General features: G+C 41.0%; 1 protein-coding gene across 2 annotated transcripts in view; it reads left to right on the forward strand.

The window, feature by feature from the left end:
• LOC126389873 (enhancer of mRNA-decapping protein 3-like) overlaps positions 1–18,038 on the forward strand; it is a 24,919-nt gene extending 6,881 nt beyond the window's left edge. Inside the window, exons 4-7 of one of the 2 annotated variants that reach the window (XM_050043857.1) lie at positions 5,540–5,902; positions 13,060–13,213; positions 14,974–15,191; positions 15,582–18,037. In XM_050043857.1, the coding sequence (XP_049899814.1) occupies positions 5,540–5,902; positions 13,060–13,213; positions 14,974–15,191; positions 15,582–15,916 (1,070 nt within the window). In that variant the 3' untranslated portion in view covers positions 15,917–18,037. Of the gene's footprint in view, positions 1–5,539; positions 5,903–13,059; positions 13,214–14,973; positions 15,192–15,581 lie in introns of both variants that reach the window. The other variant, XM_050043946.1, reaches the window with a different exon arrangement.
• Positions 18,039–19,657: the final 1,619 nt, after the last annotated feature.

Consider the following 19,657-nt stretch of genomic DNA (forward strand, 5'->3'; position numbering starts at 1 on the left):
GTCCATAACTTTAATTTTGTAGACAAAAAAATGTAGGCTTAGCGCCCTGTGGTCCATTGCCCAATAGGAAATGTAGAATACTCAAAAGTACTTTAAAAGTGCTTGAGTTACTTTACTCAGGGAGTAACGTTGGAAGTACTTTTAAAGTAATTGAGTTACTTTACTCAGGGAGTAATGCAGTAAAGTAACTGGTTACTTAAAAAGTAACGCAGTAATGTACTTTGATTACTTTTAAAGTAACCCTTACCCAACACTGTTGATAAGGAACTGTCTTGTCTAGTGTCATTTAAGAATGTATTATGAGTCATATATAGCTTTCTTTTTTAAAGATAATATGCTGAGTCATGTAGCGCTTTTGATATTTCGTCGCCCTGCTCCTGCCCAGATTGGCTTTTATGCTGCTTGTGCACGCTTTTAGGTCAGTTCTGAAACCTCTAAAATGTTGACATTGTAACTGACAAAAATATCTCCTTTATAAAACTTTCGGTTTTATCATGGTTTATACTGTTATGGCAGCAATATTTTTCTGATATTTAGTTAAAGGTATACTATGCAGGATCTTCCTAAAAACAATGTATGGAGTCATATAGAAGTAATCCCTCTCACTTATCACTTATGAGCCAGTAGAAGAAATTTTTTTTTCTCATTTAGCTATGTTTGGGACATGCCTGAGCACAGCATGCAGGTGTGGTTTGGACTTTATAAAAAGGCAGCTATGAAAATCGCGGACAGTGTTGAAAAAAATGTAAATATAGCGAGGTGACACGTCAAGTGGACAAAGTTTGCTCCAAAATGAGGGTTAATTGGGGTTGGCTTTCAGTTTCACTTTCATCAGCCATGTTTGCAAACCATAACCGACCATTCCTGTGTAGTATACCTTTAAAGTGAAATTAACACCTTTTATATCCAAAGTTTGATTTGATAAAAGGTCAGAATAACTACAAAATATACTTATTTGTCGGTGCAGTTCTATTGTCACGTGTCTCAGTCACACAGTGATACAGAAATGCACACTTGCATGCTCCCAAGTCCCAAGTTGCATATGTAGCCGTAAAAATCAGAATGCGTTACTTAACCTTCCTGATTAGATAAAGGCTAAAAACAGCATTTCCTCTCATCAACATGCAGTCAGCAGGAAGTCTGCTTGGACAGCTCTGTGGCCTCTGCCAGAATCAACTTAAGTCAGTTCACTTTCACACTCAGGATAACTTAACAATGGAGAAGTCAGAGGTCAATAGAATTGGCTAATGCACACTGTGTAATATTCCTCAGCCTGGTTGTAAAAATGACCTCTGCCTTGGTGCGTTTCCTGTGCATGGAAGATGAAGCTAGCACAAAAGGAAGCATGTCTTTTTTTTCCAGAGATAAGAAAAATCAGTTATACAAATAAATAAATTTGTTCATATTGTAGCCTGCATGTTTCATTTTGTGTCAGCAAGACTCACAACTCGTTGACTCAGTCTCAATCCCTACTCCCTGTGTGTCACTTGTTCCTAATCAGAAGCCTGCGCATGGAACCAAAAGCTGTCTTGCTATGACTCCCCCCTGAGATTCCCATAGCGTGCTAAAGGCTTGTACCAAAGTTCCTCTTTACAATATGTGTGTGACTAAGATCAATAAACATTCCCCCTCCCTCTCCGTGTCTGTTCCTAAAGAGAAGGTTATGCAGAGCCTGGCGTTCGTGCCTCTATGCCCTCCTGTCCCCTCTCTCTCTCTCTCTCTCTCCACGTCTCCTCTCCCTCCCTCGCTCCTGCTCAGCACAGGAAACCACCCGCCCCCCCCTCCCAGACAGGAAGCCATGTTGTCCCAGTGTGCTCGGAAGGCCAAAGCGATATCAATTGTGGAAGCAATGTTTACCTTTTGAGTTTTTATTTTAATCTCCAGCTCTCAGGCTGGTGGCCAGGGAGCTAATGCCCAAATTGCATGGGGCCAAAGTGCTGAGTGGCTTGGGCAGGGCTGGTCCTTTCACACGCAATGCCATGCTCCCAAGAAGCCCCCGTCCACAAAGAAAGGGAAAGCAGGGTGGGCCGTTTCTTATACAAGATCCCGGATTCCAGAAATGGTTTCTGAATATCTGCCATTTATCTTTCTGGGAGAGTAGGATGGGAATTTAGGAACTGCTTTTGTGAATGATGCAGAGTCGAATTCCATCAGGTCCAAACAGATCTCATTATAAGGGCATTTTAAAAGAGAACCTCTGGACTTTGCCCTCATGAAAACTATTCCCAGAACCAGCACTCTACCTCTGTATATGGAGTGAAACTGTGTGCAGCCCAGTGTTTTTCCCATAAATCCCTGCTTCAGATTTCTCTCTCTTGGAGAGGCTTTGCTGTGCATCCATGTTTTGTTTAGCTTCATACAACTCCACACATTAGCACTGAGAGCCTCCTAGTGTGATTACGGACTTCTACCTGTAACCACACAGCAACTCCTGTGTGTTTTAAGTGCCTTGCCCACAGGCCCATCAGCTGTAGTTACTGAGGCGGTGAAGAACGTTGCAGATTATTTTCCTTAGCTGGTTCAGTCATTCAAACTGGACACAAGAAGTTTTCCTATTATAATGTTGGTAGCTCAGTGCTTAGCACTGTTGCTTTTCTCTCACCGCCATCTCCACCAGCTCTCTTCCTTTTCTTGACTGGATGTTACTCACACGCAAAGTTGTTATGGCTGGATGTCTGTTTAGTCTTTCATTAGAACGCCTTTACCCCCCTTTGGCCTGTAGATTTAACACACTGTCGGTCTCCTGTTTATCTTTATATCCAACTAATTTATCCTTCCTTGATAGTATTGATCAACAGTATTTATGACAGGATTCTGGTGACAAACAGCTTTAATATTGCATTTCCTAGGCCTGTAACATCTGTAAAAACTGAGGACGCTAGGAACTGTGATTGAAATTGAGTATCAAATGTTTGATAACTAGCTGGAGGATCACTTAAAAATTGGGCACGGTGATAACGAGAAATCATATTTCTGGATAATGCTATTGTACGGTTTACTATTGGTGCTTTCACAAATATTTACACAATAAAATTTTTGATAAATAATCATTAGTAATGTGGATATAATGACTAATTGGGTAAAGACAAATAATAAAACAGCTAGAACAGTAATGCAGCTTTAAAACCAGAAAAAGACATCATTTACAATATTACAATATCAAAGATCTAAGCTGATATCTAGTCTCTTATAGACTCTCTTTTTAATAGTGCACTTTCATCATGGCTCATATTTCAGTTTTAAATATTCCTGACCTGTGTAGTCGTACTAATTTGGGGTAGTACATTTGTCTAAACTGAAAAATCGGTTCACTGTCTGTCTCTTCACTTGTTATTCATTAGCCTGTTTGCCTTGGAGCTCTGCCCAGTTCATTCAGATTTTTGATTCGTACCATGACAAAACACTTCCTTGTAAATAAAGACATTGTTGGCTTGTGCTAATAAGCGCGGTAGCTTTTATCTCTGTTCACACAGGTGAAGTGAACACACATACCCACCAACCTTCTCCCCAACTTGTTGGACCAGTCTCAATAATGTTTTTCTTGCTACTTATAATGGATCCTAATTTGAAATGTACTTATGAATACTAAGTAGTGCACTTGTCTGTGATTAGAGGGAAATCGGGCACATTAATATGACTTCATATTTTGGAAGAAAAAAACTCAGTGCTGTCTGTAGTGGGTGTTGTAAGACCGTATTGTGATATTTAGGCAGGTCTTAAATTAGCTTTTAGTTGGTTAGTGGCTTTGTATCAATACCAGTATACTATGACTGAGCCTCCCAGTGTCTTGCGTGAGAGAGTCCAAAGTACCTTAGCTGTCACAGTGACAGTAGCGTGAGACTGTGCCTCTCTGTCTCCTGGTTAGCGTGAGAGCTCGGCATGGTTGGGGTTGAAGGCCAGGTTTTTCCAGTTTTTCTTTTTTTTTTTGTTCTCTGTTCATTTAGTTTTTTTTGTTTGCACATACATGTATGTAAACTTAATTGAGTGCGGCTCAGTTGGCCATTGTATGTTTTGTGTGTAAAATGTGCAGTGTTTTGTTCTCGGCAAGTTATAGTAACTTTCTGAGACAGGTTAAGAAAAGTTTGCAGTCAGAGTTACACAAGATAAAAGGAGTCGTTATCATGTAGCCAGAATTTGAAACAGCCGAGTGCAGGATCTTATTGTGTGTGGATTACAGCATTTACAACACAATGATGTACTGTCATTAATACACGATGATATACAGATGTATTTTCACCAACTAGGATGTGAGCAAAGTTGGGACATGAGAGGATTTCTGGGTGATCTGTGCATTTTGGGTTTGGATTAAAACCAAGATAGGCCCGTGGTAGCCCAGAGCAAAGCCTGCTGCTCTGTTTGGACCCTCAGCTTATAAAATTTAGTCCGAGGGACCTGTACCAAAGTTGTATGTTATGAATTAAGTGCTTATATAGCTGTCTGAATTGTATGTTAGATTGCATTTATCACACTGTTGTTGGGATATTTCCACATAAATTAAACTAACATTTTGATGGGAACACTGTTTCCTGCCTGTGAGCTGCTGTCACCTCTTCCATGTAAATACTTTGTGTGCTTTTGCTGTAAGGTGTCAGTGTTTACTCACAAATACAAATTGAACTCAGGGATATATTGGAAATGTTGTACGACTGTCCATTTTTAGCATTGATAAGCAGTATACAAGCATTTAATGAATGGTTTGTAACTATAACATAGTTGAACGCAGCTATAAAGACATTTTTGAGTACTTATTTATGCACAGTATTTGTCAGCAATTATAACGTCTCCTGTAAAGGCATATTTGATATTATGTGTTTTGCTATATTGTCATTAATTATCTGCTTCAACACCAGTCTCTACCCATGTGTGCCCAAAGGAGGAGTTATAGCTGTTGACAAATAACATTCATCTGCTTACAACTACATTAATACCATTTTTCCGTGTTTATATGTTCATATAATATCTACAGGTCAGGCTTAATCTTCAGTAACATTGGTTGAAGGTGGATTGCTGGTTGTAGATACAACTAAATTTGTGATTCACTGGTGAAACTTTAGGTTGCTACATCCAGTGTGTATAAATTCCAGTATATCCAGTATATACATTTGAATTAACAGAAATAAATGTGCAATAATGTGATTTGATAAAACCTTTATTTTCCTACAAAGTGAAATAAAGCAGAATTCTGAAATAAATCCATCTAAATTGATTTTTTTAACAATAAATTACTATGAATAAATACATTTCTCAATTAATTTATTCTTTTAGAGCATTAGTGCAATAATCAATCACTGCATGGCAATTCAGATGTGAAAACTTGGATGTCTACCTGCTAATTAATGTGATGTTTCTTACCACCAAAGTACCCTGAATGTAATCCAAGTGAATTATAATAATAATAATAATAATAATGATAATGATAATGATGATGATTCAGAAAGTCTAAAAGTTTGGCATAGGTGCAAGTTGATGACTGAAATATCTATCAAACACAGCCTCAGATGTCTTTTTGCTGACATCTTAGTGTCTCTGTGTTCTCCAGCCCCTACAGCCCCATCTAACAGCAGAGGAGCCACACAGGCCACACTTAAGAAAAACAGCGTGAGGAATGGAGGTGCCGGAGGGCTGATGAGGACAAAGGATGACGAGTGCTTTGGAGGCGAGACCAATGAAAACATGGATGCAGACTTCGACTTTGAGGGAAACTTGGCTCTGTTCGACAAAGCCGCTGTCTTCTCCCAGATTGATGGGATCGACGGCCACAGCAACAGGGCACAGCATCAGAGCACACAGGGTGAACAGAAGTCCCTGTCTTATCGACATGATGAGAATATTCTGGAAGTGAAGCCTGTCATATACCGACAGATAACAGTGCCACAGCATCGGGGCAAAGAGTACTGTACTGGTGAGGACAAAACACGTGCATACTCATACAGCACACATGAATACACTAGACTTAGGGCTTCATTTGTGTACTTACGGCACCCTGTGTTACTCTAGATTCTTCAATGTAGTGTTGTCAGTAACAATATTTGGAGAACAGACAGTTCTACAAATATTGTTACAAAGACAGTTGTTGAATCCTGTGAAACCAGCTTTCAGCTTAAACACCCATGTTCAACTTGCCTCAGAAATTCTGTAGCTGATCCTGACATGACCCATGAAGAACTGGGGCTGCTAGTCCGTGAAAAAAAATTCCAAGAAATAGATCAGTATCTGTTACAAAAACAAAGTATTGTGTGTGCAGCCAGAGCCAGCAGCTTATTCCTCTGTGCCTCAAACCTCCAATGTGATTAAGAAACAAAAAACACATTACTGAGCCACTCCTGGGTGACCATGAACAACATGATACACTGTACTTCTGTTTCAAATACTCACTGGGCACTAAATCCACTGATGAAAATAGTTCCTTACAAATGCACCATTTTTTCTGGTGAGAGTCATGTTTGCTAAAATAAATACAGATCCCAGCTGTTACAGAAAATCACTTTGCCTTTTTATTTTTATTTTTTATTTTTTGACAAATCCACATATTTTTGACTTGATTTTATAGATTTACATTTTCAAAAACAAACAAAACGTGTCTTGTTTTGTCAAATGAAGTTTTATAAACTGGATATTAGAGAAGAAAATGAGTATTCAGGGGCTGGTTAGAGCAGGCCTTGGGGTTTTATGGAGCCACTTTGGCAGCCTCAATACACGTTTTTGTAGACATTTTATCAGTGAGCATGTGTTTGTTTTGGAAGGAGTCTTTTTTTCCCCACTGTGTTTAATCTTTGACCAGGAGTACCATCTGTTAATATAATAACCCTGTTTGGACAATACAGCTCCTGCCAAAAGTTGACTTTTTTTACACTTTCTCCTGAGCACAGCACTGAGAAGCTCTCACTGAGGAATGTGCTGTAATGTCTCATTCTGTTGAACACAATGAGAAAAACAACATGAACCATAAAAGGGGGTCTCAGTGGATGCATTGGCTGGAGAAAGGTCACCTTGGGGCAGCCTGACTGGAACCACATCCTCCTGGTTACTGTTTATCATGACTTTTGACTCCCCACACTCCCCTGCAATGGTCCCACAGAGATGATTAGCTCTAGGAACCCGTGTGTTACATAACTGGTTAATGCAGACATAAGATAAGTATATGGCATGCTAACACAAGCCCTGGAGCAGTGAGAGGGTGGAGGGTGGGTGGTTTTGGAGAAAGGGCTGAGTTGTATGGTGCAAGTGTATGTGTTATACTACAACTAGAGGGATTAAACGCCACCTTTGTCTGGTCACACGATAAGGTAGTTTACAGGGCTGATGTGGAATAAGTTAGGGAAGCAAGCATGTATCGGCCCTGTTGTAAGCCAATAAAGGCCCTGTCCTTGGCTGCTCTGCATACCCTTCTAAGTTATTTCTCTCCCTCAGTTCAGCATCCAAGCTTCTATATGCAGCATCTCCATTGTCTTGAACAATAATAGGACTAGGATGACTGGAACCAGGCTTTGTGGGTGACAGCCCGGTATTAGCAGTGATGGCGTTTCCAGCATTTCTATCCCAGACTGTCTATCTGATTGTGGTGATACAGAGCAGCTCAGCAGGGAGCTGCTGTCTACCATTCAGCAGACAGCTGCCAAGCAGAGCCTCCTTTTCTTACCGTGCAGGCAGATCTGCTTCCCAGGGCTGTCATCATAATCCCCGTCCTCTGTACTCTGTAATTAGCATGCCGCCGTACAGCCTTACATAAACAGCACCTCTGAAGCAGGAACAAACCGCAGTGCTCTTGACCTGGAATCTTTGCCAGTAAACAGATAAATCAACAATACAAGCATAGAGAAAGAAAAACAAAATGCCTGCCTGTGTGTTAGCGTTGCCATAGCACAACGGCGTGGGTGTTTGACAGACCCGTTTCCATAGGCTATTGTCAATTGTAAAGGTTGCAGTCCATGTAAGTGTAGTTTTGCTATTGTTTTGCTTTCCTGTGGTGTGATTGACTCCAGCTGTGCAGTGAAACCTCTTCAGTGCAAACAAGTGCGGCTGCAACACAAATTGCAAGCAAGCCAACTGTCAGCTGGTTTTCCTAGTTTTCTTTGATTTATTTACTTAAGCTGTATCACTTTGGAGGAATCGGGATGCAAAAGAAATGTGTGTCATGACAAACTCTTTGAACTCATCTGACCTTGGGATAGATGTGAAGGTGAATGTGTGTATCATGAACTTCTCCTGAAACTGAATGCTGTCATGTAAAGAGAAGGCTGCAGTGTTGACAATTTTATCCACATACCTTTATATGAATATTACCTGATGGAGGCCTCACTTACTACAAAGTTCTTAAACTTCAGAAAGTATTATCTACAGGTGTGTGGGATCTTAAACTCTGTGAAAGAATTAGGGATGGGCAGCACAAGCAAAAACACTATTCGAAAATCGTGGCAACTATTCTAAAATTTTTCGAATAATCGCGCCTGAAATGTCACTCTATCCTGCTACCCTACTTCATGATTTGCACCTTTACATTATATTACATTCATTCATTCATTCATCTTCTAACTGCTTCATCCTCTTGAGGGTCGCGGGGGGGCTGGAGCCTATCCCAGCTGACAGGCAGGGTACACCCTGGACAGGTCGCCAGACTATCGCAGGGCTGACACATAGAGACAGACAACCATTCACACTAACATTCACACCTACGGACAATTTAGAGTTATCAATTAACCTAGTCCCCAATCTGCATGTCTTTGGACTGTGGGAGGAAGCCGGAGTGCCCGGAGAGAACCCACGCTGACACGGGGAGAACATGCAAACTCCGCACAGAGGGGCTCCCACACCCGAGATCGAACCGGCAACCCTCTTGCTGTGAGGCGACAGTGCTAACCACCACACCACCGTGCCCCCCCAACAATTAGTTACAATTAAGGCCTCTACACATGATCAGCTGTAAAACCGCTTTGCGCTGGCCGGCAACGCCTGACAAAGCGGCACCGCTACCCTTGGCGTCACGCACCGCTCGGATTTTACGCCCGAGCGCTGCGCTCAGAGTTGAAATTATTTTAACTTTGTCCGCGCCGCTGCGCGTTTTTCTTATCATGTGAAGGCCGCTTTAGGGATGTTCCAAATGACTTATTTCCCTGATGTTAAAACGGAAGTCTAAACTAAGACTAGTTGACTCATTTAAAAGTAAGAAAACATCCAGAATATAGTCAAAATTCCATGTAACTGAATGTACAAGGTTAAATGTCTGGGGAAAAAAATATTGTGCATCCTATAAAAGCCATTTAAAGTTGTAAATTATGTTTTTCAATAACCAGATTGTATTTTAAATGTTGAAATGTGTAGCAGTTTGCATCGTGCATTATGAACATTGCTCATTATCCTAAATATCATTTACTGAAAACAGTATTCTGTAGGAGAAAAAAATCTTTAGGAATCATGAGTGATAATTACCAGGGCATTTTGTTTGGGTGAAAGCAATCACATAAAATAATAATAATTTTAATAATAAGTTTAACCAACCAGTATTTGTTGTGCCAACTAGCAAGGGTAGCAACATTTAATCCCCTTCTCAACTAGTCATGCACATCCCTAGTTAGAAATATTTAGTGTATGCTTTTATCCTCAGTGCCTTACAATAAATGTGCATATGCTTAAGTGTGAACTGCTACATTTAAATACAGAATGAGATATTATTATTTGTGAACCTTTAGATCCAGTCTAAACAGATGTGTCTTCAGTCTGCCACAGAAAAGGGTGTAGAGTTGCTGCTGTCTCTAACGGAAAATCCAATTAAATGCACTACATGACGTGGTTTGATTGATAAGTGAGCTGTTGGCACCAAAAATATGACCAAAACGGTAAAAAGGAATATCGCAGATTACTGCATTAAGCTTCTTTTCTGTGCCCCAATGAACCAGTGCCCCATCCTGCTACCTCCTCAGAGTGCAGGTCAACATAGTTCAACTCTTGCAGTGCAGCAGGGAGGAATGTAACAGCCTCGTCTAACCCTCCCTAACCCAGCAGCAGCCTTAGTCACACATGGCCCGCATCCAGCCAGCGTGTATTGCTTTCAGTCCCGTCAGTTCCCTTGTCATGCTTGAAGGATTGCTTCCAGCTCAGTTTATTTTAGTGCCGCTGCATACTCATGGCTACCCGGTTTAGCTAGTTGCCCGTTGAGTTTTGTTTTTGCACCACATCGAGAGTGAGTGTGTGTGTGTGTGTGTGTGTTTGTGCATAAATCATTGCATGTGAGTGAGAATGTTAGGGAGGAGGAGATAGCGTGTGTGTGTGCGTGCATATGTGTAGTTTGGTAGCGGCGACTTCAGCAAGAGAGTTATTAAGAAGTGCACCTGGTGGGATGCTTGAAAAGCAATTAGCGCATACTAGTGCAACTACCACTTCCTCTGAGCTTGGCACTCGAGCCAGCAGTTTGCATGACAAGAAGCAGTTGACTTTCCTGTGCTTATCGCTCATGTGAGGATTGGCATGTTCCAGATTTCTGTAGCCCACATAAACATATTGGCAGTCTTTGTGCGGTATCAATAAAAGAATGGTGGGAGGGGAGCAGGGCCAACCTAAAGATAAGCAAGAATTCGGTTCAGGCACGGCATAAGTCTCTGTGTTTATGTGTAATTATCTTGTGTATGAGGGTGTGTGTGTGTGTGTGTGTGTGTGTGTGTGTCACTCTGTCCATGTTGCATGCCACAGTGAAAAGTTGTGGGCGTATATGTGTTTGTACATCAGCCCGTTGCGAGGGCGCTGTAGGATGAGGTGTGTGCTAGCATGCGCGTGTGTGTCAGTGCGAATTTGTGCACGCCAACGAGGCCACAAAGTTCTCAGCCACCAGGCCAGAAATCTGTAGGAGGCCATTAAGGACTTAACTGCCTCCCAGCAGCTTTATTTATCAAAGGGATCCTGAGCCTTGCAGTTCCCCCAGCTTGACTTTCATTACCCTTCTAATGTGCCATGGGCAATAGACAGCTAGGGATTAGCACAGGCTCTTTAAAGGTCCCCACACACTTTAGTTCTGTAATACAGTAGTTCAAGAAATACACAGAGGAGAACAATTCTGACAGTTTAAGGTGACTTCACGTGACAAGACATATGGATTAGGGCATTTTTCTCAAAAGAAAGATGGTTACTAAAAAACAAGCTTAATGTGATAGTGGTAATAAGTGGAGATGTTCAGGTTTTTAAAGACATCCAATCCACATGTAGTCATGAGATATTTGATCAGGGTTTCATACAAAAGGTAAACTTTTGCACAATTCGTAAAACCAGACATCAAGGCTTGGGCATACTTGCCGCAACGAAAGTCCACAGAGAGCTGCGGTCATGCGGACATGCACATGGTTCTATTCATAGTACCATTTGTTTACGCTCACAGACAACATCTTAAATTGGCCCCTAATGTGAAAAGGGGGAAATTGTTGAAACTGAAGGTGCGCTGACTCTGTTGCCTTGGAAATACAGAGTTTTGACAGTGTTTTTATTAAGTATTGACGAGTGCCGCACCAAAGGCTGTGCATTCCTTGAAATACTATACAAAGTTCAATACAGAATAGGGATGGGACGATATATGATTTACCATGCCTCATGGTAACACAGTAAGATGTGTTGAATTTACATTATTGGGATAATTGTGACCATTGTGTCCAGCAGCACCCAAAGAGACTGTTGGGCAGCCAACAATAAAGAGACCCTGCGAAAACAGGCTGCAACAACCTCAAAAAATGCATTAGATCTTAATCAAGCATCAAGATATGAGGCCATTTCAAATAGTTAAAGCCTTATTTTTTTTACAGTGTTTTTTAAGAAAAGGATGCTCACTAAAAAGAGTTTTAAGGACATTTTGATGCTTATTGGGAAAATATAGTGACTGGCAATTACTTTTGCCATATAATGTGGACATAAAATGTTCTAATACAGAAACTGCAAATAATAAACTACAGTCCATGAATTTCTACAGCTCAGTCACTATCATGCTTCCCCCATGTTTAGCTCTCCCCGATCTCTCACCATGAGCTGTTGGGATACAGGTGCAGGTGTGCACATATATTTATATGTGATGTTTGTCCCTTTTTTGTCACGCCAACCTGCAGTATGTTTTGACTGAGACAGCAGCCCATGTGGGGGGTCCAGCCCAGTGCAGCCCCATCCCACAGCTCAGGATTGGGGATTGGTCAGAAACCATGTGCTGGTGCGTGTGAACTCAGAGCCTGCAGGGAATAGGCGTCTCACTCTGGCTGCCTCATGTTTGTCATGTTTTGTAAAGGCTGCCAATCTTCCCTTTGTTGCCACAGACAGCAGTGACAAACAGGAGAGGAAATGGAGAATATTCCGTGATGGGAACGAGATCAGGTCATGAGGAGGAGGAAGGGCTTTTTCCCTGGGGAATGGGTTCCTCTGTGTTTATCTGTAGACCAGCGTTTGTCGTTATCTTAGAGGTCAGGTTTCTGGGTTTCACATCTACTCCAGTTGTTGTTTTTCAGGGTGCTCAGGTGGAGATAAATTGAAAACCGACATAGTGCTTACCAAGATGTGTTAAAGGCAGGTCCAATTTAGAAATATGACACGTCAGACCATTCCAGTGGATGCAGGAATGTAAGAGTACAAATATACTACTGAATATTAAATTATGTCAGTTAATTTTGGTCAAATTAGGTGTATTCCCTCCAATTTCCCTAAATGTGATATATGCTGCTCTGTCTTTCACTGTTTTAGGTATAGATTAAATCAAACAAAATGTATCCCACTACTAACTCCCACTGTGTATAACATTAGCAACATTACATAAATTGTTTTTAAAGGCAAGGCCTGTTTTTGGCATGGCACTTGACATGACTTTGATACCAATGGAGGAATGTTAATGACAGAGTTTATTGTTAGTTGAGAAATTCTATTTTGTGCCTTGTGTTTTGCCTAGCGACGCTTCATTAGGGCAGATGTTTGCAAGAACAGGAAGCTGTTTTTGTTAACTACTAATCCATCCTGACATGGTCTACGTTATGTTACTACAGACATGAGAACGTATCGAGCAACACGAACACGCTACCCCTCTCACCTCATGTTTTCTCTCTGCAGATTCAGGCCTGGTGGTTCCCAGCGTGCCCTATGAGCTTCATAAGCGCCTACTAGCAGCCGCAGAGCGCTGGGGCCTGTCTCTCGAGCGCAGGCTGGAGACGGTCGGCGTTTGTTCCAGTCAGATGGCTCTCACTCTGCTGGGTGGACCAAACAGGTAAACAATACTGCTCTGGGCTCTGGTGTAAAGGTGCAGCGTAATGCCTGGTAAGTGTGTAAAAGAATGAAGTTAGTCAGTTCCTGGCGTACACTGCTTCTCATCTGTTGTGCACACAGAGCCGCTGTCATGTGTATAATTAGAAGAAGAATGTTCGCCAATGTGCCAAACATCCCTGTCTGAATAGTTATACAATCATTAGAGCAGGTCTGTCCAACTTTTTGTTTTCATGTTCTGTTTTCCAGTTACCATGGCAATCATCTTTACTACCATGTTTCTACATACGTTATGTCGTGTTAACCTTGACCTTCTCCTCAGGGTTTATTTTCTCAGGATAGCACTACAGCGAGCAGTCACACTGCATAATAGCCTGAAGCAGCCCTGTTTGGTATTGTGTACCTTCATGAGCGGTGTAGTCTTATTTAAATCAAAGAACCTCGGCACGCAGGCTCATATAACAAACAGGTTTACTGTCTCAGATCTTTTTATCAATTTGGCACTCTAATATTTGAGTGTCTCAAGTTTACACTGGGACTACTGTGAGCTCAGATCAAGTGTAACTTTGTACTGTAATATCAAGCCCACTGACACTACAATGGTGTTCCACTATTTCCCCTATTCCCTGTCATACAAGTCATTTAATTCACACTCAAAAGGTGTAAACATATGCAAGCACTCAGTCCAACTTCAGATGTTTAATGCTTCTTTCTTGTTTGTATGTTCAATAGTAAAAAAAAAAAAAAAAAAACAACTAATGGTAGCTACCAAGGTATGTAGGATATGTAGGACAGCTATGTAGGTAGGTGTTCAGCTACACAAGTTTTTTTTTTACCTGATCCTAGCTGACATTGGGCAAGGGGTGGGATACACCCTGGACAGGTCACCAGACTGTCACAGGGCTGACACACAAAGACAGACCACCACTCACACTCACATTTACACTCTCACAGCAATTAAAAGTCCAAGTTAACCTAACCTGCATATCTTTGGACTGTGGATGGAGAAAGACCCCAGCTGGCCGAGTGAACCCAGCACTTTCTTGCTGTGAAGCGACAGTGCTAACCACTGCATCGCTGTGCCGGCCCGTGCGATAGTAAATAGCATGGGTTCCAATCAATCTGATAGAAATGTGCAGCTTTTTATGTGTTCTACTGAACCTCTAAACCTAAACCTTAACCTAAACCATGTTTCTAATAATAAAACAGATTAATAATCCCAGTTGTACAAAAGTAGGTGATGATGTTATAGGACATGAAGATTTTGGGAGGAAAATAAGTAGCCAGTATAAAAGTTTTAAAATGCAAACATCAGTAAACATAGCACACTGCCGAGGGCTTGTTGAACATGCAGGTTCTTTACTTTTTACCAGCTCTAGCTTTATTATTGTTGTTAATGTTTGTCAGTTCATATAAGTGTAAACGTGAATGTAATGTATTTACCGTCAGTGTAGGTAGATGCTGTGATTGCTCCTTGTGTGTTTTAAAGTGATTGAATCACAGTGTGAGCTGAAATTGCATGACAAGCTCTGAACAACACGTCTTGTGTACACTGGCAGGATAGAGGGCTTCCTGGTGTCCTTTAAGAACCATATCTTATGTTGTCCTTGATTGAGGCTGGGCTACACTTGGATATCAGCCAGCCGGCATGCTGGATATGATGCAGTTTGTTTGATAACATCTTTATTGTTTAACTTACGAACACTTACATCAGTTGTGTTTGTTTGTGGAGTAATCTCTTTGTTATCTCGTGCATGTCCTCAGACTCACCCCAAAAAATGTCCACCAGAGGCCAACTGTGGTCATTCTGTGCGGGCCCCACATCCAGGGAGCCCAGGGCATCAGCTGTGGTAGACACTTGGCCAACCATGAAGTGGAGGTTATCCTGTTCCTGCCCAATTTTGTCAAAATGCAGGAGTCGGTCACCAATGAGGTCCAGCTCTACAGCAGGACCAGCAGCAAGCAAGTGGCCAGCATCAAAGGTAGAAAACAACAACAGAGAGCATTCAGATGATTAAATCCCTGTCTACTCAGGATTTAGTGACACTAATGGAAAGGACCATGCTAGGTGTATGGGCAGATCTGTGTCCAAAGTGATGGTGATAAATGTAAACATGATTCAGAGTGTCTGTTACAGGATTAGTTCATGGTGTCCTGTTGCAACAGTCCAGCACAGATAAATATTGCCCTCTAGTGGAGCAGCACCATTTATGACTCCTCACATTTAAAATTCCTTTAGATTAACAGTAAAGATTGTTTTAGAGGGTTACCTTTTTTAGTGCACCAAAAAATGTATTTCTCATGGTTTTCTGAGGCACCTTTAAAACTCTGCATCCACCAACATTATGTCCCTTTCTCCTCCTCTGCCTCAGACCTGCCTGTGAGCCCAGTCGACCTCGTCATCAACTGCCTGGATTGCCACGAGAACCCACTGCTGAGGGAGCAGACCTGGTACCAATCAGCCGCCGACTGGGCCAACCAGAACCGGGCTCCAGTCCTAAGTATCGATCCCGCGGTCAGCGGTCAGCCTCCGACTGTGGAGGCGAAGTGGACTCTGTCTTTGGGCCTTCCACTACCTTTAACTGAGACGGAGAGCAGGGTCTACCTCTGTGACATTGGCATCCCTAAGCTGGTTTTCCAGGAAGTTGGAATCCGCTACCACTCACCCTTTGGGTGTAAATTTGTCATTCCTCTGCACACAGCATAACAGAGGCCTCACTGACAATGCACTTAGTTACAAATGGACAATAGGAGGGAATGTTTTGCTTTTCCACAGTGGGTAAAAGTGCCATTGTGTATGTGGCTATAGCTAAAGACCAACTGTATGATGTAAATATTTTGTTACAAAGTGTAAACAACTTCATGACACGTCTGAAAGCACACAGTGCGGGTCTTTCCTCTTACCCTGCTGGAAACTCCCGGGGGTTGCCACACGTTGCGTGCGACACCTCTTGTTTTTGAGAGGGAAAGGTTTCCTGTTCTTTGGTGTGTTTTGATAAGGGCTCTGTGACGATGTGAATATGTTTACAAAATGCTGACCACTGTGAGTCTATCTGTGACCTCTGATCCTGTGACCAGTCAGAACAGCACAGACACAGTTCCTGTTTCCTCCTTTAGATTGCATGTGCAGTCTGGTCCTGACCCTGTGACCCTTATACACAGTTCAGCCTAAAGCTGTCTGCCAACCTGAATCTGCCACTCATCTGGCCTACAGCTGATGTCTATGTCCATTGTCTTTCAATTTATTTGAATTTTGTACTCACTTAAATGGGTGTGTTTTTTTCTATTAATGGTTGTAGCATGTTCCACTGAAAAGGGGTGGTGTTACACAGAATCTATATTTGTATTATTTGTATTTATTTTTGGAATACATCTCAGGAACAATGATTGAGAAATGGAAAAACTTTATATTTGAATTTACATTACATCTGATAGCACTCTTTCTGCGCTGTTGGGTGTCTTGAGTTTATAACCACTGACACTGAAAATGAAAAGATGTAGCAGCAGGCACTCCTGAGGATTAATTTTCTGTATTTCTCAAGTTTTGCAGACCAGACAGGATTTTGATGCACACATTCCAAGGACCAAAAAACATCTTGGACCAGGTTAATCTCCAGGGATTATAGCTAGTTAGGTGCAGCAAAACCCAATTATTAAACATTTTCCATTTTTGACACATTAGATTCAGCCACCTTCAGTGAAATAACCACTTCCTCTCTTTTGGTCAGCACAGTGATCTGTTAAAACCTCAATGTTACAAGTAAGAGGAAAACAGCCTTATATTTAGACTGGCAGCTATGCACTTTTGAAATTATGCTGGTGGCTTTTTTAAGAGCGATCAAGCCCTCATGTCATGATTTTCTTTTTCAATTGCAAAAAATATATATAATATTTCAAGTTAAAACCTGTGAGCCAAAAAAATTTAATCATAATTTATAAATGACAGATTGATAGGCTTTGCAGGGTTCTTACTTAACTGACCTCTACACTTTGAATTTAATGAATCATTTAATGCACTTAAGCAAACTGCAGTCTCTGAACCTAATGTGTGACAGAGGGGTGAAAAATCTTTTTGAAGCAGTAGCCGTGGCTGCTCTGTCAAAAATAATAGAAAAGAATCAAGAACAAAGAATCATGACAGCTCCTCGAGAAATATGAGAATTGCACTTTTTGTAATCTCCTGAGAACTTTGCTTAAAACTGTCCAGAACCAGGTGTACAAAGAGAAGGGCAGAGAAGATTAAGCGTAATCTCTTGGTGCTACTACAAGGTTCTAAATAAGAAATGTCATTGTAGCCTCTTTTCCTGTCCGTTCTCAGAACCACTTTTCATTTTCTAGACTAGATGAAACGCTGCAATTAATCATGCTTAAAAACATTCCCTGTAAGTTTGATTGGGGAAGAGTCTCATCTTGATATTAATGTGAGGGGAAAAAAAGAAGACATGAACAATACAAAACAAGATGAATTTAGTACTGATGGGTTTGTATCACATTTTTCTAGAGTGTAGTCAACTTTGTAAAGTCTTAAATATTTTTTACTTGAGATTTTGACTTAATTTATTGCTAGCCACCTTGGCTATTTCTATAAAGCTGCTGATGAGAGCACTAAGTAAGCAAGCCTGGTAAATACAGCCTGTGGAGAATGTGATCTAAAAACATGTTCAAAATGTAGGCAAAACATTTGAGACTGCAAAAAAAAAAAAAAAGTCATTGATAAACATCCAGCCTGGATCTTATGACAAGACACTGGTGCTGCCAGTGGGTGCTCCTTTGTATGTAAATGAATAAATAAATAAACAGTGTATAAACTGTGAGAGGTCTTGGTCATTGAGGAAAATACACTTTGATTACTACACTTAGTGCAGTTTTGAGCTGCTCACTGTGCTTTTGTATTTCATCTAATGCTCTCAAACTGTATTTGACTCTATTTTTTGACTGCTATAATTGTTACTACTTTGGATATGAAGATTTAAATAACAAACAGGCTGTATGATCAGTTTATAAAACATGATGTGTTATGGATTCAAGTACAGCAGATAGAATTAGCTCCATCTTGACCAGCTGCAACATTCATGCTAATGCTAATCACACATGAATGCATCAGAGAGTTATCCAGTGGCTCTAAAGAGGCCATTACGCATGGTGAGTTACTCTGCTTATGCAACTTACGTACATCATTTCATAATACTACCATAAGACTACTTGTGGTGGAGTCTGTTTTTGGCAGTGACTATTTTTACTGAAGTAAATATAAAAACTTATATTACTGCAATTAAGTTATAATAAAGTTCAGTTACACATTGCAATAGGATTTTAAACAGCAGACATTTGTATTTGTGATAGCAGGAAAACCACAGGTGTTAACATTAACAATGACTCTGTACTATTCCCAGTAAACCATGGCATTGGGCAATTGAGTCTGGATGTCTGCAGTGTTATGTTCCCCAGTGCTTCCAGTGACATTCATCTATGTCAGTGCCAGTTTGCCTTTTTAACAGCAGATATTTTAACACAGCGTGATAAGCATAGGTGTAACTAATGACATCAATTCCGACTGCATTTCATTTAGGGGTTCCTCTTCCAGGGCTGTATGATTAGTTAAACATAAATTTATTTAGGAATGGTCAGCATGAAATGAATGACACTGCCAAATTTTCAATTTTTTTTTACAAAACAAATAAATATGGGGCCCCTAAGGGACTTAGCTACATACCTGTAAAATGTTTAGTGTGCAACAGGACAGAGAGGCTGTCTTTTGTAACAGTAGCTTATTCTACTGCTACTACACAGCTGTTTTTAATTACCGCATGAAATACTTAAACAACGCAGGTCACATCAATTATCAGTTAAATTGTCAATCAAAAACACCTGTGGGAGTCCAGTTTGAACATACTGCACTGAATTATCATCGGCCTGAATACAGTAGGGTGAAGTCAGGAGATTTGGGACACTTTTTGGTTTACCAAGTAAACCACCTAAAACTCTAAAGACTACCTTGAGCGTGACTTTTAGAACTTGTTATGGTTCTCTGCTATATTTCTATAAAGGAAATATTTTGCCAAGTAAAATATTTCAGAGACTTTGGACATTCGAACACATCGGGAACCCCTACCTCACTCCAGTGACAAGTTCAGGTAAAATGGGACAGCTGGAAAAATGGGACAGTCATGTTTGTTTGTTTTCAAATGGTTAAATTAATTTATCAGTTAAATCATTAATGTCTCTATGTGTCAGCCCTGTGATAGTCTGGCAACCTGTCCAGGGTCTACCCTGATTCTCGCCTAAATGTCAGCTGCACGGGATAGGCTCTAGTTTGGTCATAAATTCATTAAATTACTGTTGTAACTTTACTATTCATTACAAAACACTGTCCAACTTTTCTGCCATGCATTCCCTGTTATTCTGCTGCCTGTTTTCTTGGTGCCATATTGTCTACAATGGACACACG

The sequence above is a fragment of the Epinephelus moara genome, chromosome 1 (assembly GCF_006386435.1).
Source record: "Epinephelus moara isolate mb chromosome 1, YSFRI_EMoa_1.0, whole genome shotgun sequence".
Classification (NCBI taxonomy): domain Eukaryota; kingdom Metazoa; phylum Chordata; class Actinopteri; order Perciformes; family Serranidae; genus Epinephelus; species Epinephelus moara.